The 25,286-nt window shown below is 35.0% G+C and overlaps 1 protein-coding gene across 4 annotated transcripts in view; it reads right to left on the bottom strand.

The window, feature by feature from the left end:
- Positions 1 to 23,194, bottom strand: part of LOC139138197 (uncharacterized) — a 37,401-nt gene extending 14,207 nt beyond the window's left edge. Inside the window, exons 1-14 of one of the 4 annotated variants that reach the window (XM_070706466.1) lie at positions 22,451 to 22,927; positions 17,994 to 18,191; positions 17,272 to 17,415; positions 14,724 to 14,844; positions 14,025 to 14,178; positions 12,722 to 12,787; positions 11,537 to 11,679; positions 10,984 to 11,094; positions 10,300 to 10,525; positions 6,604 to 6,807; positions 5,467 to 5,677; positions 4,409 to 4,519; positions 3,132 to 3,328; positions 240 to 456 (exon numbers count right to left, since the gene is read on the bottom strand). In XM_070706466.1, the coding sequence (XP_070562567.1) occupies positions 240 to 456; positions 3,132 to 3,328; positions 4,409 to 4,519; positions 5,467 to 5,677; positions 6,604 to 6,807; positions 10,300 to 10,525; positions 10,984 to 11,094; positions 11,537 to 11,679; positions 12,722 to 12,787; positions 14,025 to 14,178; positions 14,724 to 14,844; positions 17,272 to 17,415; positions 17,994 to 18,191; positions 22,451 to 22,600 (2,253 nt within the window). In that variant the 5' untranslated portion in view covers positions 22,601 to 22,927. Of the gene's footprint in view, positions 1 to 239; positions 457 to 3,131; positions 3,329 to 4,408; positions 4,520 to 5,466; positions 5,678 to 6,603; positions 6,808 to 10,299; positions 10,526 to 10,983; positions 11,095 to 11,536; positions 11,680 to 12,721; positions 12,788 to 14,024; positions 14,179 to 14,723; positions 14,845 to 17,271; positions 17,416 to 17,993; positions 18,192 to 22,450 lie in introns of all 4 variants that reach the window. The other 3 variants (XM_070706467.1, XM_070706468.1, XM_070706469.1) reach the window with 3 other exon arrangements.
- Between the last annotated feature and the right edge of the window lie 2,092 nt (positions 23,195 to 25,286).

Here is a 25,286-nt window from a genome sequence, read left to right as displayed (position 1 = left end):
GTTCTGTAAACCTGATCATAATAGTGCTATGGAGACTCAAAGACTAACAAGGTGTTCATAAAAGTTTTACATCTAGTGAGATGTTAAGTAAGAAAGATTTAGTGGTAATTTAATACTCCAAGCACTTCCAAATGAGCTCCTATGTACAAGAAAATTATCAGAAAAATTTGAGAAGCTGAATATCTGTCCCTGAGGTGCGTTCTACTTTAATCAAAATATCATTCCTATAACTTGCTTACTTTTCCTTCACCTCCGGGAGCATGCCGTACTCTGTCTACTTGCAAACCAAGCACATTGCCAACATCCATTGGCACTGGTTTTGGAGGTAATGCCACAATAGGCTGTGTATACTGGCCTCGGGTCGACGTCCTCAGAGTTTTCTTCGCTGAGTAATGTTTGCGAGGACTGTGATACGTTGGTCTGGGAGTCACATCCAGAGGTAGTTGTAATTCCTCCCTTTGTTGGTATATGATGTAAAAAGAGAAACAAAAATATAAGAAAGTTCTAGAGATCATGGCGACATCCCAATTCTATGTGACCATTGATTGTACGTACAAAGTGAAATGGATACGTGAACTGTCCTCTTAGGTAACTTTGATTACTTTTATCTGATGTAAGAAATCAAATACAGTACTGTACATGTTATTCTGCTCTCATTGCTGAAAAAAGCCTTGCTCCAACAAGATAGAATAAAGGAAAATTTGTTGCTAGGTATCTGAAATTTATGCAAATTGAAGTTACCTTACAACTATTTATAATAGCTATATTTAGTTTGCTATGTAATTAAATCAAACAATAATTATTTAGTTAATTATTTAACAGATAAAAATTGATTATTTTTTTAATTTTGTTTAGGTAACTGTTGGGGATTCATTATTTATTTATAATACTTATTTATTACTTTATTTACACATTGAAATTGACTTGCTGATACTGATTCAAGTGACATATAACAGGCCACAATAATTTTTCCTTCTTTTGAAAAATGCAAAAAAAATGTTATTTAGGAATGTGAATCATATCAACTTGCAGATGAAATATCCACAGCTATCACTTGACAATTTTCTCAGATTACAAAGAAGAAGAAAAAGTGCAAAACTGCTAATTGTATGTCTGAATATAAGCAGATTATCAAACATAAAAAATACCTTTTATGACAAGTTTTCTTTTTCATTTGTCTTTCTAGGAAACGATATATACACTTGATTTGACAAGATGTCGTCTATTGGCTTAATTGATGAAAAGAATATTATAATGCCCATAGGACTTTACAAGAGATGATTTAAATTTGCATACAGAGGTACCAACATTAAAAAGACAGAACTGTCATTTTCTGTTTCTGTGAAGAATAGAAATGATCCTAATGAGATGGGATATTTGGGTAATATGTTTACTAAACTAAGACAAGTTACTATGGAAAGATAGTAATACTTCACCTTGTGGATTGTGTAATCCAATTTTCTGAGAGTAAAGTTGTGCAATCTTGCCTCAAAACATACAATCGTTGCTTGAAATACTAGAAGTTCCAGGTTACTACATTCAAAACATGTAATCCTGAGTTCCTGTTAGCAATGTTTTTACTTCCTAGGATATGGCCGCCTTCTCTATTGACCCATATTGCTGTCATTGTAGGTTTTGTGTCAATCATTTTCTCTTGTTAAATTTGTTTTTGGTTCCAAGTTATTTGATCAAATTACAGAATGCCAAGGAAATATATGGGGTCAGGGCACATGTCTTGAGCAAATTACCGTAGAGAGTTTTACTTGCCATACGGTACACTTTAAAATATTTAGATTTCTAATTTGAGATTGACAAATTCATTTATATGGAAAGTGCCAAATGTTAGGCAAAGGATGCTCATTTGTGTTTTTAATAAAAACTCTCACATAACTTTCTTTTATAATTTATGATGCTGATATCTTTATTTGAAAAATCTAAGTGATTCTTGTTTTTAATATATGCTTTTAATACTTGACTGTGGAATGTTTTTCCTTAATGCAACGTTTCTACTTGACAAATACATCACTGTAACCAAAGTCTTGTGGTCACCGCTAAAACAAAAGAATTTTTTATTTGGCCTCTCTTGAAATAAAAGACTGGAAACACTTTATTTCATTATCAAATCAAAAATTTATTGCTCCTTTTTTTGATAAAAGATACAAACTGAAATTACATTAAATTCCAGAGTGGCCAACTAAAAATGTTCTTTTGTTTCTCATTCCTACGATCTGATTTATGTTATTATTGTGCAGATCTTATAACATAACATTAATTTCTTTATTTTATCTGTCATACTTTCATATAGTGAAGTTGTGTATCCAAAATTAAGACTGAAAAATGAAATTGGTTTGAAATGTGCCGTGCGGTCAGACGAGAAACAAAATACAATTTTAAATGGCCTGACAATGTGTTTTGCTTGGTTTTGTAATGTGACTGTCAGTATGACACAGTAATTTTGTACCAAGTCTGTGTAAGAGACAAGTCTGTTTTTAGAAACAGCAATGTCAACAAACTAGATTTATTTTCAAATCGTAATGAATAAGATTGGGAGATAATTTCTTTTGATTGTTATGCTGCCAGTCACACGTAAATTAAACTACAATTCATATAAATATGTAAACTGATGATCTGTCAGTGAAAACACAGTAAAAACTTCACTGACATTTCATCAGTGCTGGTAAATATTTACATTAAAGCCATGATTTCTTAGAAAATTTATTAAGAGTTTGAACAAATCCCAGATAAATAGATCAAATGTTATTTCATCTTGTCATTTCATTACAACTTTCCTCCTAATTACATTTTCAATTCATAAACACTCATATCATTGATTTCTTTGCACTTTCCCCATATTTTTTATTCAAACTAAACTCTCCATCGCAATTTTTCTTTTAGAGAATGGAAAGTTTGCAAGGGCTTTGTAACATCATTTATAATAGTATGATAACTGTGGTGTTAATTTTTGATGGAAAATATTTCGGGAGAATTTTTTTTCACAGAAAGGACACACAAAAGGTCACACTGCTGTAAACGCACATTATTTTCAACAGGATAAAATAACAATGAAATCTGTAGCTGGGATTTGTTTTTTCTCTGAGCACAACACATGCAGTAGAATGAGTAAGGCTCACCTTGGTGGCGGTGAGGTTGGTTGGGGAGGTACACCCCCACCCATGTAAGGTTGCCCTCCCCCAGTATAGGGACCAACCTGGCCACCACCTGCATAGGGCTGGCCACCTCCTCCTCCGTAATAGGGTCCTCCCCCACCCATATACCCTCCTGCTCCTCCCTGGTAGGTCATTCCTCCTCCGTATCCAGTTTCATACGGCTATACATATCACAAAGAATAAAAAGAACGATGTCTTAGTTATGTTATGTTGTCACAACTCAATCACCTGAGATAAATTTAGAAAATATATAATGGCAATATCATGTGAACGAAATGAATTTTTTTTTGTTTTTTGCACAGACCCATAAATTGCCATCAGGGTACACAGTATGCACCTTGAAAGTGAAAGGCTTAAACTTTGTTCAAACTTTCTTTAATGAAACTTTCAACTATACTGTTACCAAATCAAGAATAAAAACCAGGGGTCACCATGCAAAGGTTGTTAATACAGGGACACATTACCAAATATTTACTGAGATTTGAAATTCAAAATGGCTACAAACCGAGTGTAAATTCTATGGGGAAAAATTCAATTTTCAACAGTGAAAAATGTTCATACTCCTACAGCTTTAAAATGAGCCTCAACAAGTGGTAGATCAGAAAAGAAAAGAAAAATTTGAGAGTTCAAATATCTGTCCCTGAGGCGTCTGCTGCACCATTGTCATGTACCAATGCATTTATAGACATATGGTCAATGATTGTATTGCAAGGCATGAAAATGTATGGTCATAGAGACAGTTGGGCTTGCATTGATTCTGGAAAGGAGATAACTGAGTAATAGAGGTATGATTTGCTCATCCTTGAATATGGCTGATTAACCCTTTGAGAACTTTAATTTTTCCCACTTAAATTTTAGTGAAATTTATATGAATTTTTCTGTTATTTCTTTAACAATCTTGGACTAAATGGACATAATTTTTCTTTTGTTGTAGATTTTAATCAAAACTTTTGCAAAAATCTGAAGAAAAGTTGTCTCGATCTATAAAAAACTGTTAGCATGATAAATTATAGAGACAACAAAAATTGACTTTGGCTCTAAAAGGGTTTACCGACAATGCATGTCTCTGGATAGACATAGAAAATAAATCATTGACTAAATTATACATCATGTACTGTCAAGCAGCCATATTTGACTCATAAGTGCATATTTTCTGGACAGAACAGTACCCTCGTGACAAGTTGGAATGAAATTTGGTCAACACTACTTGTTTATAATGATTGACAAAACACTGTACTTACCATTGGTGCAAAATTATAGTGTTGGGCATTGCCAACACTTACAGGTAAAGACCCTTCTCTTGGTGCATCCCTCCAATCCACAACACGGTAATATATCTCAGCAGTCCCAAGCTGTGAAGGGATTACATTAATACTGTGAGAAAAGGGCAGTTTCTCTTGTTTATAAAATGTATTTTGGTGGCCTTGTTTTCATTTCAGAGGTACATCAGTTGTAGCTTTTGATATTATATTCACAAGCTTTTTGTTGGGTTTGTATGACACGGTTTCTTGTTCTAGTGTCAAAATCTAGCATTCAACTTGTAAACACAGCCTGTACAGTTAATGTATAATGTCCACTTTTACTGCTGACATGTATACACTGGTCAAGATTTAAATTCATTTCTCAACTGCAATGTTACATATTATACACAATGTATTATGATACTTGTTGTAAGGCTAGTGCGGTATTTTGTAGTTTAACATAATGTAGGGAAAAGCATTTATCTGTTTTCTAATATGAACACAACTAATACAAAAATTGTCAAATATTATGAGTATTATTCCCTTCAAATATGACTGGTTTGTGTCATGGTTCAAAAGTCATTAGTTTGATAGTGTGAGTTTTCTTACACTCGATTGGAGAGGAAATCACTGTGGTTCAAACCATAACTGAGATGATAAAAAATTTGCTTTGTAAATGGGGTTTGTATGTACATGTGCTTGCAAGCTTTGTGAGATGGTTCATTTCATGGTGCTCTGCCAATGGGGTGGCGTTGTAAAAAATCATTATGAATGAACAGATTTACAAAGTCCATCGAAATAACTTTGACAATGTACTTGCTCTCTCTCTTTCTCTCTCTCTCTCTCTCACTGCACCCAATATTACACTTTCTGTTGTTAGCCATTTTGATCTAGAATTTTAAACATATTTTTAGGAATTAGAAACCACACATTCATCAAAATGTCACATGCTAAAATTATTATTAAATAGAACCTAAATGGCATAGTTATTTTTAAATACTATAATTGTAATGTAAACCACGGTTTGTTATCAAAAGTTTTTGAAATTCATACAATACCTGTGGAACACTTCCAAGTGCATCAAAGGATATATCTGGACGGACTGGAGTAACACGGAGTGGTGACTTCCATCTTCCTGTTAGTACTCGGATTTGCTCATCAAACAGAGGTAGCTTGCCCCAACATCTTGATATAAGGCTCCGACTGTCATGAGGCTGGTTTGATAGCTGCACCTCCACTACAACTGCAGTAGTTGGCTCAGGTTTGGCGCTGGTGAGAAATGTTTTGATGAGTAAATCAGTTTCAAGTGACAAGAACAAGAAAGAAACATCTCAGATATAAATTTTCCAGTATTGTTTTCTAAAATACAATTAACCTAATCTTGTTCTATTCCTTTCAACATGTCAGCGTTCTATTTTCAACTCAGCCTTTTAGTATTATTGTAGATAAATGTTTTTAAGGTAATATGCACCTTAAAAGTGAAAGACTTAAATTTTTGCTCAAATTTCCAGAAGGAAACTCTTAACATTTCTCTTTCAAAATTAATTCAATTAATTTCAAAATTAAGCATAAAAATCAGAGGTCACCATGCAAATTCTGGTACCAGAGAAACAAGTTACCTAAAATTTTCTAATATTTAAAATTCAAGTAGAGTGTCCAGCACACCATAAATGACACTCATGCTGATATGACACAGGAACAAGCTATATTGCTGTAAGTTGTTTTGTACTAAGTCTTATTTGCCAAGGGCCAACAGTACTGAAATAAATCTATCTTTAAACTTACAGGCTGAGCTGACAAGATGAATACTGTGTATCTCAAAATGCTCTAGGGAGAAGAGCAGGCAGACTGTTGTTGCCATTAACCCTTTGAGTGCCAAAGTCAAGTTTTGTCACCTTCAAAAAATATAATGCAGATAATTTTTTCAGATGCAGACAACTTGTTATCAGATTTTCCCAAAATTTTGATAAAAACTGATGCCAATCAAAAGTATGTCCTTTAGTCCAAAATTATCAAAACAATTACAGAAAACTTAAACATTGGTAAAATGTTGCACTAAAATTTAGGTGGGAAAAATTACAGCACTCAAATGGTTAAAGACAACAACAGTAAAAAAGGCCATTAGAAGTTACAGCTCCTGGCCCTTAAATTGATTTATTCAAAAATAATTTGTACAGTATGAAAGTTTCACCTACTTTGGTACTTGTTGTCTTGTTGCTACGGTAGCAGAGGCAAAGCCGCCATACTGTGGATGACCTGAGCTATTGCAATAGGTCACAGGGAATGTCGTGGGGTCACCAAGCTCATTTTCCTTTTCCCACTGAGCAGTGATCAGACGTAGAATCTTGGCACCTTGTTCTAAACCCGTAATGAAATCAAAGAACACGAGAAATCCTGACCTGGAAACAAAAATTCCAACATTTCAAAAAGTTACGAAATTTGTGAAAACTTTAGTTGTTGATGGTCTGACACGGCAAACCGGTACTATTGACAAGATTTTATATTTGTCATGAATGAACAATGTTATTTCATTTGTTGATCCATAAAGGTCAAACAGGATCAAAGCGGATTATTCCTTCACTAATGACTTGACCATTCGTTTGTTCTTGTGACATATTTACTGGTGAGCTGTGCCAAAATTGGTTCCAGAGGGTTTTATTTACAACCCATAATGGCCATTGTGTCTCTCTCACATTGCTAGGTTGCCATATCACCACGACGACATAAGCGACTGTGACAGGCCTTTCTCCTAGCAACAATTCAAGGTTTTGTGCGGTGAAATCACCGAGGTCAGATGTGTCTCTTTTGTTCTTTTCCAAACACTCATCAAGATTTAGTGTGTCCCTTTCAGTCCACTTGATATGCTTATTATTCTGTTTTCATATCGGCTGAACCTGGACAACAAAAGATTTTCTAAAGTGCATACCTACCATTCAATTTATATAAAAGGCACCCAAAAAAGTTTCAGTGGGCTGTCAACTGGTCCAATTGGGTCAAAGGTCAATATCAAATGCCAATTTGTATCTGTGTTCCAAAAATGCATTCTCAACTAACAATGTGACGTTACTTTGGCCACATCTAGACAGCACAAAGCTCAGGATATTACATATCAAAACATATCACAGAACAGGTAAGAATACCCATTGTTCCAGTAAGCTTCACTCCGCTGTGCCTAATGACTTTATTGTACATCTCCGATCCATGATTCTATGGATCCTTTTCCAAACAATCACTCCCCTCCCCCATTTTTTTAAATAGCTGAAAGAGTGCTAACTAATGGGCCTGAACGTCCCACACCCAATCTCAAGCAATATTTCACTGATAGAGTGACAGATTAATGTGTGAGCAGTAAAACTAGTTGTTGTGGTCTCGCATCTGTGATGGACTGATGTTTAATACTATTTGCAAAATTTTTAGTTGACTTTGAAAATAACCAAATTTCTTTTTTAGAGAGTGCTTAACTCTGTTTCATATTTTTCTCATCAGTGTGTTCATTAAACTTTGGATAAATGGTCTACATTGTAAGGTCAACACAATGTCTAAAAGCAGTGAAGGACAACACAACAGATATTTCGAGGAAGAAAATGAATCGAATGTCAACATTTTGATGTACTTTTTTTGCAAAAATCCTCTCCCACAAAACATCCTTGTTGCTTAACGGTCGACTGGTTGGAAATTCCAAGACAGGATTAAAACGAAGGGAAAGAGATTGTTGACATCTGTTCTAACATGAAGTCTCAGCTGCAATGACTGTATGAGAAATGCAATTTTTTCTTTGGAAAAACTCTTTCAATCCTTGAATCAAATTGCTATTAGCATCATACCACCTATGGTTTAGGATCTTTTGCTTCATTATAGTAGATCTACAATGGCTTCATTTCAAACCAAAAACGGAAATTATTTTTCCATTACTGAGAAAAATAGCTTGGTGATAGAATCAATTTGCCTTTGAAATTCTTTTCTCTCTTTCATCAATTTTGTTACTGTGTACTATTGTGTCCTCTTTAAGACGAGGTCACTGTCTCAGAAAAGGAGGCCAATTTTGGTCACTAGCATTTATGGAGTAACAGTTATTATTGAAATGGCATTTACTACGACTGTCAGATTTGTGGCATCTGTAACTGATTGGATAAGTGGATGATTACCAAATATGGAAATACAGGTATTGGATGATAGACTAGTGCAATTGGAGAGATTATCCTGACTCCCACAGCATTCCCAGATTTCAACCTTGTTAATAGCTTACTGAAATGATCAGCATATCTCACTTCAGCAAGAATTATTCCCCAAAATATCAAGTACTCTACGCTAATTTGGTTAGTGGTGGGAGATGTACAATTATGGCGTCAGACATGCTGTACTGGTAAACATGAGTGTCCCCTGTTCTGTAGATATTCCTATAGAATGCTGTAATTTCATTCGGTCAATGATAGCATTGGATCAGAGAAATAAAAAGTAATCACTGATGCATCAGGCAGATGTCAATATTAGAGGCAGTGACAGGGTCGTCACCGATGACTAGAGTTAGCACAGATGACAGCGGCAGTATTTCTGACAGACACACATACTCAGAGAAAAACGCACATGAAATACATATTGACTTTATTATTTGTAAAATGATGATAAGACACATGATCACAGGCAAACTGATATGCTCTCTATCTCTCTCCGAAGAGGTTGCTATGGTGACAGAAGAAGCAATTCTCATTAGCAAATTTTTTGGATGTGGGTTTCAACCCCCCACTGCACAACAGAATGTAATAGTTGAGGTCGCCAAAATAATATCACACAATATTTTTCTTTAATTTGCTTTTCAAGCATGATCTTACTGTTAAGTCTAACCTTTTTTCCCTATTTTTAGCTTTTTACTTAATTTTTTCAGTTGGTTAGAATTTTTGGGCTGCTTCTACCATTTAAATAGCATCCTCTTCCTCAACAGTGATAAACTTTGATAATGGAAATAAATTTGTCTCAATATTTATGACAAAAATTTTCTTATTTTTTCAATACAAATGTAAATTAGTCTTGCTATAGAGAGCTCTATAAAATGTAAATCAGAAGAAATGATATACACTGCGTATAATTTCTATATACAGAGATTTTAAAACTTGTATCAAATAACTTGTGGAAAGTATAAGAATAAACTAATTCAATTAAATTAAATTAAAACAAACATGTTTTTCCTGATGAATCAAAATAACTGGCAACATGATTATCTTACAACAAACCAGCAAACCATTGACAGTAATTTGCTGCATTTATAAGTTTTCACAAATAATGACAAAACATTTTTATACAAAAATATAACAGGATTGGCAACAAATCTATCTACAAATTAAAGCATTAAAAGCTACTTATATTATACTCATTGATTTCTAAATGAACTTTGACAAGATTTGCTAGCATATTTATAACACTGACAGGTTAAAGTAAGACATGCAGTATTAGTTGTGTCATGCCATGTGCTGTTTACTGTACTGTCATGTGTGCAACTACTGTCATGCTCAGTCCCAGAGTCATGAAACTGTAGTAGTAGTAATATACTTCATTTTGTGCAAATTCCATGAGGATATTTTATATATTCAGATATAGCCCTTCAAAGGTGCATCAATGTGCATACGTCTATAAATAATAATTTAGAATGTAGTGAACTTTTACACTCATATATGCCTGTCCTTACCTGAATTACGTTACGTCTATGATACAATGGACATATTGTAGAGTTCAAAGTTCAAACATTATCAAGGTGGGTTAAGTACGCATACCTCAAGCTGACAAGACTGCCTGAAACACCAGTGATGTGAAATTCTCATCAGAAATACAGAAGAGGCGGTGCTGCCCCGTACGGAGAATTGACAATAACAATATTTGGGGGTGGCTCAGTTTCATACCCTGGTTGTCTTGGCGACAGCGGTGGTGGGTAAGCAACAGGCATTTGGGGAGGAGGGGGAGGATATTGAGGAGGAGGAGGAGGTGGGCCTTGCTCATACCCTGAATATGGCATTGGAAACATTGGAGCTAATTCAGCTGATGGTTTTTCTTCAGGCTTCTGTTTCAATTCCTTGCGAAGTCTTGCTAAGTCTTCTTGAAGTTCCCGCATTCTCCTCATGCTTTCTTCTGCAATGAGAAACATGAAAGAAACAAGAAAAAAAAAGAAATTTAGGAGTATGCTTCTTTCTGCAGCAGAACTTTTTCCTCATTGAATTCGACAAAAACAGCCATCATCTTGTTAACTCTGGATGCATGACAGAGATAACAATGTATCTGGTTCCAAATTGCAGTTTTCTCTCTAAAAAAGATATGCATGAAATCTACATGTTAGATTTATGGAAATTTTAATATGCATGCCCAATTACAATGGCAAAAATCCCACTATGAGACAACTTCTATGATTGGAAATAAAATTTTTAAGGACAGTTGTTTCTATTGGATGGGTGTGTATTTGTGATTAACTGGTGGTTGTAAGGTATAGAAAGACAAAACACGTTGAAAATCCTAAACTTCATATCATTCCATAACAATAAACATGAAATGAGAAATTTAATGGCTGACTGATATTGTTGGCTGACACTTACCATAATCTAGTTCCTGCTGTCGTTTTCGTTTATTCTGTTGATACAGTATTTCTTCTTGCAGTCTCTGGTTTTCCAACTCTAACATCATCACTTGGGCATTGAATCCATTATCTTTTAAGAATTAAAATGACAAAAAACGAACATGGGACTAACTTGTCTAAATGGTGCTGATCTTGGTTATGCCTAAGACTCACTGAAAATGCGCGTCAAAATACCTGGTATTCAACTTGTCAACACAGCCTGTGTGTGTGTGATGTCCAATTTTATTGCTGTCTACTGAATTCACTTCACTCCAGATTGTACAAAGTGTATAGTATTGGCAAAACTTATACATTGCAATACAATTTAAGTAAAGAATCACAAAATGTAAGTTTTAAAGAGCAAAAGAGAATAGTAGTGAAATATCATAAAAAGTAAGTATTGTCCCATTCTTTGCAGGGACTGTAGTCTTAGTAAAAATATGCTTTAAAACATGACCTTTATTTCTTACATCTGAAACTTGAAGTTTACATTTTTTTAAATCTTCAAAATCTTTCTATCTGAATAATCTCACCATTTTCTTTAGGTTTCTTTTTTTTCTTGACTTTACTCTTGGCAATGTCTTCCAACATCTGAGCTTCAGCTTGCATATCATGCATTTGAGCCAACACTACCGGATCATTACCTCCGCTCTGCAGATACGCTAACCTCATTGCACTGTCAATAAAACACACATTTAAAATTAATTCTATATTTTCTAAATGAGTACTGATCAAGTTATCAATTGATTTTGAAGACCATAGATCATTAAACAGACAATACTGCATCACTTTGATAACTACAAATCATATTCATCTCCCTCCATCTCTGTTACACTTCTAAGATTGCAATTTGGAGTGATTTTTAATTTTCGCAATGTGTGCATATGTATACCTTCAAAGCAGGCTGGAATTTGATTATCTAGTTATTTGAAAAGGCATGATAAAATAAACAGAAACTATGGCTGGTAGAGTGTTGAAAGGCCAGTGAGCATGTTGACACACTATTTAGATTGCCAATACAAAGTCCATAAATGTAGGTGTAAAATGCACTGTTATTGTATAAATCTGAATTCTAGTTCAGCCAAGAATTCACTTATCAACAATAACAATGCAGTCATATACAGGCTGGGTTGACAAGCTTGACATGCTTATGGAAGCAGTATAATAAACTGGAGTTGACTTTAAAATAGTCAAAAAATCATCAAAAGCAACAACTACTGGCCCTTTAAGCAATCAAAACAGGCAACAAGTTTATGACATTGGCAGGTATGGGACTGGTACATATCTGAACAAAAAGCAACAAGATATTGAAATCGCACATTAACATTTAAATGACTTCCCAACTATTATTTATTCATATATCAGATTGCAAATAATATTCAAACGTTTTATGAAAATGCAAGCATATCAAAAACAATCTGATTATCAAGAAATAGTACAGGCTAGAACATCAAAAATGTAATGAAGTACCCAAAAGATTTGTAAATTCAGCAGCATTGTATGAAAAAATTCACAAGTGAGTGTTGTTTTGAGCATTAACAGAGCAATTTCACATTGAAACATGTCAAGAATATTTTTTTCAGAAACATCATGAGTAACCTTCATTGTAACAAATATCAGGGAATTATGACCTATTGTGTGCAGTTACTGTACATTCCATTGATACCTATAAAAGAATAACTATACATTTTCATTATAAATTTTCAGGCTAGACTTACCTTATTTCAGAAACCAGTGACCCAGTATGATAGGGAATACTAATAATTTTCTTCTGGCTGGGGGGTCTGAAACGGAAGACCATTTATGTTTGAATTAAATATGAAATTCATGGATTAAATCTTGCTACTAAATCACATTAACTACATTAAATCACAGCCAAAAAACCAACAAAACTGGTCACATCATACAACCACCAACAAAACTGATCAATCTGTACAACGTTACACAAATTTGTTTGGTCCATACATGGTTGTGTTGATTTATACACTTTGCTATAAAGTTACTTTGCACCTCAACATCGAAGGACTTAAACTTTTGACCAAACCTTCTCAAGGAAACTTTAAACCATTCCGTTTTCAATAAATCGGGGGTAACCATTCAAAACTTTCACTAGAGAAACATATTATATACCCAAAATTTACCCACATTTCAACTGCAAAATGGCTGCCATTCCTGTGTGAGCTATATGGGGAGCAAAATTTCAATTTTTACAAAAATACTGTAGGTAGATGAAAAATTTTTACTCCATAAGCTTCAAAATGAGCTCCCACGAGTGGTAAACCGAAAACGTGTTGTAAAAGTGAGAGAGTCCAAATATCTGTGCCCCAGGCACATTTTAACTCGAGACAGGCAGCTTTTGTGTCGAGATTTCTGATGTACAGATACAGATAATAGCCTGGAAATATATCATCCTTTGGGGTGTAGGAATACACCTCAAGGGCAGATATGCCAACACTAAAATGTTCACAATACTTTGCATGTACGATGCTTGTGTATACTCATCTTGACGCTTGAGGAGTAAAATTAATGAACTTTTCATAGTCTTCATTATGTGAAAATCAAAAATTTCAATTTTTTTGAAATCAACAAGGATAGCGGCCATTTCAAAATCAGTAGAATTTAGGTAATTTGTTTCTGAAGTGCCACATTTTGACCTGTGAACCCTTATTTTTATACTTGATTTAGGCAGAGAATGGCATAAAATTATCTTGAGGAAAGTTTACCTCCGGTTTTTAAGGAGGCAGGTTGGAACAGTTGTTAGGGTAACGGACTCACTGTCAGAGGATGGTGAGTTAGAGATTCCAGCGAGGTGTTGTACCCCTGAGCAAGGCACTTCCGTGCTGTTGTGCCTTTGAGCAAGGCACTTCACTCCTTATTGCTCCATTGGGTTAGTGGGTAATGGGTACCTCATCCTGTAATTGGGCTAACATCCGTTGGATGATGGACTGATAAAAAAAGTTTTGAGGCACAGTCTACCTCAACTATGAATGACTAACTCTCAATAGACATCTCTGGACTTACTTTTGATGAATAGCAAGGAGTTGTCTTTTCAAATCTTCCAGGGTTTTCTGGTTTTTCCTCTCCTGATCCTTCAGAGCACCAATCATTCTCTCGATTGTCGAATCGCTGCTTTTCAAATCTTGCCTTCCTAATTCCTCCAACCTTCTCCTTATTTCTGTCGGTAAACAACAACATAAAGTTTACTCCATCATTGATTTCAGCAACCCAATGGATTACACAGGTTTCATCTTACAAAAGTTGTACCTTCTCCGATTTTAATTTCTTTTCTACATTAAGGTAGAATGGGTGTTGGGGACAGATATTTTGGAGGTCATTTTAAAGTTCTTCAAATTGGAAAAAGTTGCAACGTCTTAGTATTTTGAAAATCAAAAATTTTATTTTTCCCCATAAAGTTAGCACAGTGATGCAAGCCATTTTGAATTTCAAATGTTAGTAAATTTTTGGTAATTTGTTTCTCTGGTAGCAAATTTTGAAAGGTGAACCCTGACTTTTATTCTTGATTTGGCACGAGAATGGTTGAAAGTTTTGCTGACGAAAGTTTAAGCAAAATATAGGTCTTTTACTTTCACTTTCCTTGTTTTTTCTTTCATTTTAGGTACATACTACCTTTAACTCTGATGTTGTACCAGTGCAATCCATGGAACTCTAACAACCCTAGCCAAAAGCAAACTAAATGAACAAGTTACAATATATACAAACCTTCTTTTTGTAGTTCTAAATCTCTGTTTTTGCCTTGCAAGTCTCTGAGTTGTCTGCCATGATTCTCTGCAAGGCTTCTCAGATGTGCTTGGTGTTCTCGCTGCCATCGTGGGCTTGTCTCCTGTTTGATAGAAACAAAAAATACATACACATATATGAGTACAGACACAAACTACACAGGCTAAGAACACTGAAACTGCAGTCATGAAAATATTATTCTATATTGAAAGGCCAGTAGCTGTAATGTTTGATGATTTTTCACAATAATAGGTTTTAATGTCAACTACAGTTTCTAATATTGAGGTAGTATGTGCCTCAAAAGTGAAAGACTTACTGCCTAAACTTTCCTCAATGAAACTTTCCATCATTCTCTTACCAAATAAAGAATAAAATCAGCGGTCATCATGCAGAGTTTGGTACCAGGGATATAAATTTCTTAAACTTCCCAATATTTGAAATTCAAAATGGCCGCCAACCTTGTGCTAACTCTATGTGGAAAAATAACTTTTTATTTTTGGAAAAGCTAAGAATGTGACCACTTTTCTTATTCCAAGAGCTTTAAATGAATCTCCATATGTGGTAGACCAGAAATCAACAACTACCCCAAAAACGACTGACAAATATGACTGGAGAACATCATTTTTGACAAAGAAAACGAAAATGCTCGTATACACTAAAATTAGGAAGGAAGGGAATAATAGGTTGAACTGTGATCATCCGTTTCATTATTAGATATGAGGTAGTAATGTAGTAAGAATCAAGTAGCAAGGGACAATTAAAAAATGTCTTTTTTTGAAAAAAGAACATATTACTTGAGGTCAGTTGTTTTAACCTATTTCTTTCAGTAAGTAAGAGGTACAAGTCTTTCACATTAGCACACTTCCAGTATTATGAAATCACATATTTTTAATGTGCAGCTACAATCTGATATTTCAAAACTAATCTAACCCTTTTACTACTACTATTCCCTGTACACAGCGGTCCATTCATAAAACTGAAAACTACTGGGATATACCAAACTCTGGTGATGAAAGGATTAACCTGTTCACCCCTAGATCTCTGTAAATAGCTCCATAATCTTTGTTGATAACAATGTGTTTGGGCTAAACCATGGTGGTGAAAGGGGTTAAAATATCATCCATCATTTGCCAAGCTAACCTGGACAACAAAATTTGACATATCTGGGATTTGCTACATATAAGTCCCATAGACATGGAATGTATGATATTTCAAACTTTGTGTTTAGATGAGAGATAGGATCTTTTCATACTACAGCAAGGGTATTAAAGGGCCAATCTCAAAATATGAAATTGAGGAGGCAATTATGTAAAGATAGTTCATGCCTAAAAATTGAAAGACTTTAACTTTTGTCTGAACTTTCCTCAAGGAAACTTTAAAATAATTCATTTTGGAAATCAAGGATAAAAATCAGGGGTTGTCAGGCAAAATTTGGTACTGGAGAAACAATTACCAGATATTTGCCAATACTTGAAACAGCAGTGTTTGTGGTTACATGTTTGTTACTTAACATAGCTGCATGTACACCACATCAGATGTTGCTGCTTGAATGCAGATACATTTTGTCAGTGCTGCATGAATGGCAATTTTTGCAGCTTCTAGTCGGAGCCATTCATATGTCTCTAAGTATTTATTGTAGCATTAGCAGTTGCCTATTAGGTTGAATTTTCGTCGTCGTTGTTGAATGCATAATTTCCACAAATGTTATCTATTTATTTTTGCATACTAATGAGCAAGCAGTGATATCATTTACAAACAGCCCTATTCAAAATGGCCGCCATTCCTGTATTAACTGTATGGAGAAAAATAAATTTTCTATCTTCATTGTAAGTAGGCCATTGAAAACTTTATTCACTCTGTGAGCTTCAAAATGAGCCCCAATAAGTGATAGACCAATTCAGTATTTAATTGACAGTTTGAATATTCTGTCCCTGAGCCCTACTCTACCTCAATAAAATCAATGACAGTTGAAATCAATATTTGTCATTATGGAATTTGCTTTCATTTGTTTTCATCATTGGGTGACTAGCTAGATTCAGGCAGAGCCTCAGAACATAATCTCTTCTCCACTGAGGCTGTTTTGATTGAAATTAAATTTACTCACACAGTACTCTAGGTTCAAGAACAAATAAAAAAATCCATATAAGTTCTTATGTAGCTGTGTAGCTGCACACACGAACAGCCAGCCATACCAGGTAACATAATAATTTGACAAAAGCGGACAATAGTTAAAGCAACTAGTACTAGTAAAGGAAATGGTAATCGAAGTAGGTGAAGTAAAAAAGAGAGGCGTTAGTGTATTAGTAACTTTTATTCATTGCATGGATATTGGATACAACATTCTACAGATCTAAAAAGTTACAAAGCCAAAACATATATACATATAAGTGAAAAGTACTTGGGCCGGCAGACAGAGCTAGTCACTGTGAAATAAAGACTACGTCAAAGGAACTTTGACAAAATTATAAAACGTAAACAAACTAAGACTAGGTACATCGTAACAAATATACAAAGTTACAGATTCACTTACATCATTATCATCTGAGATCATTGGAGGCAGACTGACACTAGATTCCCTGCTTAAAACTGCCTGTCTTTCTGCGTCCCTCATTATGTGTTCAACACCGTCTATATAAGTTCTTAGTTTTTCTTCTGTATCTTGCAAAGCATCATACTGAAAAATTTAACACAAAGACCAAATCTGGTTGAGTTTCTCTTTCTGATTGTAGCTATCAAAATGCATTGAAATGCAACATTTCTGCTATCTTATCTACCAGTACTTGTATAGAACTTTTTAGATCATATTTTGAAAATTTTTGAATGATCATTCCCATTCTCTTCGACAATTTTAAATACACTCTGTATCCTAATGAAGGCAAATCATGTTTTTACACGACATTTTGTCACAAATTTAAACAATAGGTGAAAGAAAGCTGTCAACTAAGGTAATCATTTGACTTCTTCTTTCCCTTCACAGCATCAAGGCCTGTAATGATAGAATACTGGCAGTTGATAATGCTACTGGCCAATAGATTACTCTTCAGCAAAACGTATACTCAAGTTAAGACAAAGAAATCATAACATTACTTATGTCAGATTGACATCCCACCTCATTTGTACGACAAAGATGGTGCTCGTTTGCTTATGTTTTAAATGTCCAATATCAAAATTCAAATCAAACATTTGTTTTAATTATATCATTTCAGACAAAAGAATTTGATGTTGACAATACTGTCTGTATCAGAACACTACCTCAGCATTTAGTTCCCAGAGGTCCCTTTTAGGGCTTGGTTTTCTTTGCTTTCCTTCCAGCACTTTCTTCACTTGTGCTTTCTTCTTTCTCTCTTCTCGCTCCTTTTGTTTTGCTTCTTGGAGGAGTAGTTTCTCCTTGGTGTCCATGAGGTTCCTCTGTCTCCTATGCCATGCTTTCATCTTTTTCAGCTCACCAACCTTTGTTGAGGAGATATTGCTTCATAAGCCAAGGCTGGTGCCGGCATTCTATCTCTCACTGCTCTTAAACGCTAACGCACTTTCAACAATTCTTTGGTGATATTTAAAAGCGTTATTCATATATAAAGTGCCTTAAAGTAACCTGGCTCTACTTGTTCAAGTAAATACCACAAAATACGTCTCCGGAAGATATATTCAAACTCAATTTACCTTTTGGTCTACCACTTGTGGGTGCTAATTTTGAAGCTCATGGAGTGAGTAAAGTTTCACAGCATATTTTGTGAAAATTGAAAATTTTCTTTTTTTCTCAGAGTTATTAAACACAGGCGCGGAAACAATTTTGAATTTAAAGTGTTGGTAAATATCGAGTAATTCGTTCCTAGAGTACTAAATTTTGTACCATGACCCTTGGTTTTTTATTTTAATTTCAAAAGAGAATGCTTTAAAAGTTTCCTAACGGAAAGTTTGAGCAAAAGTTTGAGTCGTTCAATTTCAAGGCGCATATTACCTTCAAAGCAAGGGACCTCATTCACTGTGTTATCTCAGTGGAACAACTCATTCATGTCAATGAATATTTCCTTTACCTTTAGAAAGCATTTCAAACAAGTGACGGCTTTGCAGAGAACAGAAAATCTTTGAGAATATCTTCATTTCTGAAAATCTATCCCTGATGTACATTCAGCCTTGACATGCAAGTGATAATGGAAAGCTTAAATGCAGCTTGCAAATCATTTGTATTGGAAATGTCTATTTGTGAGTGAACTGCAAAAAGTGACAAAAACTGCACATGGTTAAAGGTCCATATTCTTTTGAGAATGATGACGCATAAACCACTTAAGGCAGGCATATTGCATTGAAGTAAGGACTATTTCCCACATGTTGTCCATTCACAGCAATACGCAGATGGCACAGTGAAATGAAAAAGTTTATCAGCCTCTTTCAAGAGTCTATTCTGTAAATGGCAGCATTGCATAGCACAATACAGATAGAAGGTTTGCCCAATGCTTGTACTTACACAGTAAATACTCAGACCGATCCTATATTGGTACATTTTACACTATAAAGTATTTGAGGTGCCTAGAATCAAATTCTTGTATCTTTTTTTGCAACCAGAGGATTGGGGCCATTATAATAGCATGGCCTTTGAATCCAAATCAAATCAAATCAACGAAACAATCCCTGAATCACAATCCAATCACAAAATCAACAAAACAATTCCTGAATCACAATTAAATCACAAAACCAAAGTCATAAGCTCAGGAAACAAATCCAATAAGATTCATTTTCATAATTCCTGAACCCTAATCCTGTCAAAATCAGTGCAATATTCTCTAAATCCAACTTAACTCCTTTCACAGGATCAACACTATAAACTTAATCATAGATTTGATTTTTATGACAGAAGAATCACAAATGTGGTTAGATACGTATTAAATTAAATTTAATTTAAAAAATAAAACAAAGGATAAGCATGCTACACCAGCAATGCTAGTTCACTCACAGTGGACTATGACCCTACGACAGCAGCTATTAACAAAAGTTAAAATGTAAGTGAGGGTTGAACATTTATTTTTTCCTCAAGTATTACACATTGATTTTTTTGAAAATTGGTTAATTATGAACTGTTTTAATGACACAAATAATATTATACAATAGATAAAACATAATTTTTACCAAAGTAACATATTCTGCTATGTGTGACTTCAGAGGATTGATGCAGAAAGATGAAACTTTGTACATCAGCAAATGACTGCATATCTTTTTTTTATGTTATGTACATTATAATACCCAATCCTTACAGCTGTATTTTAAAAAATTCTGATAGCTAGGGCAATTATTTAGACCAAAACTGGCAAAGGGATTTTTTTTAATTTAACCAGTGATATCAGGAAGTTACGTCATTAGAGGATAAGAAGCATCGGCATCTCAATGCTTGTATTTTGAAAATCAATCAAACAACAAAGTGATATTTCTCAGATGTAATATCACTCTTCTATCTCAGAGAGACAAATAAAGAAAATTAATAGTGGCAAACTGAGTGACTTTATCACTGTAAAGGTCAAACAGCCTTGACCTCATTTATAGGCTTTTAATACAATTGAACCTTACATTCAAATAAAATAACACTCTCTGGTGTCTTCAGATGTGGTTAGCCTCAACAATATTCTTGCGGAAGTCAATGCACTGAGTGAATGTTTACAGTTGCTAGGCGAGTAACCATGGACAATTGTTTACATGTACCATGCATAAAAGAGGGCAGGGCAGATCTTCAGGCCATTCTGTTGATATAAGCTGAAGATCTGACAATGTTTGATTGGGGATCCATGCAGACTGGGTGTTGTGTAATTAGCTGTGGCCTCAACAGCTCACTAAAATTACATACTATCGTATCTATCAAAATTTTCAGTGTTTTTTAAAAATTTATCTCATCGTTAAGCTTGCTAATTCTGTGAAGACTTACATTATCATAAATAAAGATTTCAATAAGAATATTGTAAATCTCACTTGTTCCTGTCATATTAAGAGTGACTGAGTAGGGTGTTGGTTAATAAAGTCTTTTTTTCTTGAAGCTTATCTTTCCATATACTTTGAACAATCATATATTTTATTGAATTTATTTGATGTCATGTGATATCAAATCAGGCATTTTTTCACTATTTCAATGGAATGATTGGAGCACTAACCAAAAGCATCTAATTTCATATTATTTCCTTCAATGAATTTCCTGAAGGCAGAAACAAATGTTATCATTCCATTTTTGATGTTTTCACACTTGAACTTGCTTATCATGTTTTCCTAACTGCTGACGTTGCAGCAAATTTGAATGGCACACATTTCAATGAGGAAAGGCAAGTACAAAGTATTGCACACACAGTAGTTCAAGTTGGAAAATCTCCCATGCAAGATGTGATAATGTATAGTATTGCACTTCCATCATTAATTTGTAAAAGATTAATATTTGTCTGAAATCTTTCAATACACACTCGGAAATTACTGTGACAGAGAACAGCAAAACTACTTATTTACAACCAACCAATGTTATAACTGAAACTACATGTATGCACGTCAACACGCCAGGGATTCTGCAACATTATACATACAATGATAAACACAGTCTAGTGAGTGAAAAAAATTCACAATTTTTGTCTGCTGAAGCCAATCTTACATTTGTGATTCTATATTTAGTAACAAACTTACGACCATGATACACTCTACTCTGCTGCACTGTAATTTTAATGCATTCATTCAACTGTATTAAAAATTAATTTAATTAATCAATTTACGCCTAATACACTTATTTTCTTGAAACTCAAATAATATGTTGATACTTGGTATGGGAATACAATAGTTTTGTATCACTTGGTGATCGCTGTAACACACTGTAATTGGTCAGGAAGGGAAGCAATACATTTTCAATGCACACATTTATATTCTGCAGTGTACAGTATGTTGAAAAGGAAAATGAAATTAAACATCAGATTGAAATGTATGTGTTGTTGTTACGAGTTTAAGAAGTAAAATGCCACCGATTTCACAAATAAATGATACCCTGAAAAGCGAATAAAGTTTGCAAATCCGAGAGGATGTTTGTGCTCATTTTGTCAAACTGTCATTTGCTTTGAGCGTAGTCACTGTTTCTTCAGGACTTGTTAAAACATGCTGTCAACAAAAATAACTGCTGTCTCAACACTGCAGTGAACCCTACTTTACAAACACCAACTCCATTCAATTACTGCCATGTCTTCAATGGCCAACAAAAGTGGTTGTCATGGTTACTGACGCAATAAAAAAATTCGCTGTGCTAGTAGCCCTGTTAAAGTGCATGAAATGAATGGCCGTGTCAATGATGAGCGTTTCAAAGGGGAACAATTGGGAAATAATGACGGCTAGTCCATCGACAAATCAATGCTCAGAATAAAACAACTAAATAGCACAACTATCACAGAACAATTGGATTTTTCTCTATGTCCTGATTGCAAAACTCTGCGTTTTAATGGTTGTACGTTTCCGACAACATTTACTTGTCGGGGCGGGCAAAGTAAAGGTGGGAAACCCTGTAGGACCGTATGAAGCAGAGCTACCTATTGCTAGGGAACTAATTAGAGTGCGAAAGATAAAATGTTTGCCAGAGAGACAAGTATAGTGTGTAATGAGGTTGGGTGCCTGGCAGTATTAATGTCGTTGAACGTCCTCTCTCAGGCGGGTTCATCTTTGGACTCTTACATCTTATCATGTCTGAAAAAAAAGGTTTAACTTACTGTTTCTTCGTCAGACGAATAATCGTCGCTTGTCATTGTCAACCTTGTTGTTCTCCCGACACAAAATTTGTCTCTGTGTTTGGTCATCATATTTACAGTGTTAAAAGTCATGCCACAATCGGGACATCGCAGTGTTCTGTCGCTGGCCATGTTGACGGAACGATATGTAAAAATGTTCACTATATAACGCCCGTCGTACAATAACCTGGCTCACTCCGTCGCTCACTCGATACAAACAGCGAGTTGCGAAAGGTTCAGAACTTTACACACCTCTCGAAAAGTAAAAAAATCTTTCAAGCGTGGTTTTCTTTGGCAGATGATAAGCTCTATAATGCTTCCTCTCCAAGTCACTTCCAAGTTCAACATAAAACATGTCACAGGTTTACCGCAGCATTTGGACCCGTGTCGGCGCGGCCATGTTGTCCGACTGGCATTCCTATGGCAAGAAGAGCACGATCTGTCTGTCCACCGGTAAATGAACGACACAATGCACAATTGGAGTGTTTTCAATCAAACACAAGCACTATGACCTCGCTCCGATTTGACGTACAGATTTCTTTAGCTAAAGAAGTTGACGTAGAGTAACCAACACAATGTCCAATGTCACACATCAGTGGAAATCAAAAAGCAATGTCGTTCCCTCGCTGATTGTAACCTTCCAGCTGACCTGAGCTACAAATATTTCGAGTACATTGTCTCAAACTGCCAGACCTACTGGTACATACAACAATTTCAATCGACTGTACTCCTTACTGCCGTTACGTTACGCTGGCTTGGCCTTTAGTGATTAGTAAAGCGCGCTGTGTGTGAGCGTTTCCCGGCTACGACGTACGCCTTGTGTTTGATCTCCTAATTTGATCATTAATCTGACTTGAGGGCGCTATCACAGTTGCATTATGTTCGCTGGCATTCGCTTGCGATGTGCGCAATTTTGTTTTCATTATCTTAGCCTAAAATATTCATTGATTTTTCATACGTTTACACTGTTATATCTTTTAGATATCTTGACTGCTTGTCTAGAATTTTGTTTCCTTTGAAAGAAAGGGAAGAATGCCACAAATGTGTTCTTCCGAAAAAAACCTGTAGGCCAACAATTAGGCCTAGTACAACAAAGTTTACAAATGATCGATCAAGAGCAATTTTCGATTTTGTAACCATGTGATCACAATTTACATCTAAATTCATCATACCGTAATTTCAGATATTCATGCTACTTGTATTACACTTTCTTGCATCGTCGTAGAGCTCTTTCCAAATGGTTATTTGACAATTTAGGCCAAAGGGGTTTTTGGAATTTAGAGTACAAGAACAACAATAGAAGCACTTCGTTCGAACACGGTGATGATACGAATGAACTGTGCCGATGAATACCTGGAAAAATAGACTCACATATTATTTGCCAATTTCTATCATCAGAAGTCACCGGTCCGATGATTGTTGACTAAACGCGTGATTAGCATTTATCGGAATAAAAAACAGGTATTTATCGGCACAGTTTATTTGTATCATCATCGTGTTCGCAACGAAGTGCTTCTATGTGTATATATATTTCCAGTCATTGTTTTAAGTACGCCACGAAGGCAATGTCAACAAATGCGACTGAAGACTTGAGTTAAAGCAATTTAATACTCAACCAATGAATATCACAAATCAAACATATTTACTGAGATAAGAATATAATGGCAGATTAATTTCTTTATCATGAAAAATCTGATCAGATGGCATACAACATGAAATTGACATTCACCACGGCCAGTTGTTTTGTTTTCCAGTAAAATCTGCGATATCTAACTTTAATAAAACTACACTTATTAATAAAGTGTCACCGCTTTATAATGAGATTTATTTGTTTATTGATTTCAATCTCTTTTGTAGACTTGACAATCATCCTCATGTTTATTCTAACACTGGTATGGCAGCATTGCATTTATAACACAGCCTTGCAGTCGGGGAGTGCAGCAGCAGAATACAAGTAGGCCTACATATTCATGTACGGTCAGCTGTATGCACGCGGTCACTTCACACAGAGTGACCGTGATTCATGCTACTGAGAAGAGGTTTCTGTGTTTTTAAGTGACCCAATACGTAATACCTTTCATTTATCATAATTAGGTTGCAACCCCGAAATTATGGGGAAAAAAACATTCAAGATATCAAGTAATGCATGAAAAGAACCAGGGTCTGGTTGAGTTGGGAAGTTAGTATCGTCGGCATATTGTGAAATCTTTACCTTATCTTTTCATATCAATACCAAATGTCCCCTAATTTGGACGGATGGCGATGTTAATGTACTTGGTGTCCAGATTCCAATAAATTTATCATATCTGATCGATGCAAATTTTTATCCATGTTTTGAAAAGGCGAGGAAGTTACTGCAGCCATGGCAGGGTAGGGGACTCACTCTTTAAGGGAAAGTAACAGTTATCAAATCATTGGTTAATTCACAGTTTACTTACTATGTCTCTCCCTTCACCGAGTAGCGACTTCTTCAAGAAGTACGATACTTTAATTTTTAATTTTTTGTGGGGAGGTAAACGAGACAAGATTGAAAGATGTACTATACAAAACTCCTATGAAAATGGGGGTCTTAAATTAACAAAGTTAAGTGTTTTCAACCTCACGCTTAAGACTGCCTGGTTTATTAGACTCTTGTGCAATAATATTTTATTTTGTAGTAAGTGGTATAAATATTTACTTTCCAGTTTTGGTGGCCCTCCTTTTTATTGTGTTAATTTAGACAAGACTGATTTTGATCTTTTAAAGCCCGTTAGTTCTTTTTTCTTAGTAGAATTTTTTTAAGCGTGGCTGCAGTATAACTTCACCACTGTTGTTGACA

This window comes from Ptychodera flava, chromosome 8 (genome assembly GCF_041260155.1).
Source record: "Ptychodera flava strain L36383 chromosome 8, AS_Pfla_20210202, whole genome shotgun sequence".
NCBI lineage: Eukaryota > Metazoa > Hemichordata > Enteropneusta > Ptychoderidae > Ptychodera > Ptychodera flava.
The sequence above is the reverse complement of the archived record's forward strand: the minus strand, read 5'-3'. Positions and strand labels throughout refer to the sequence as shown.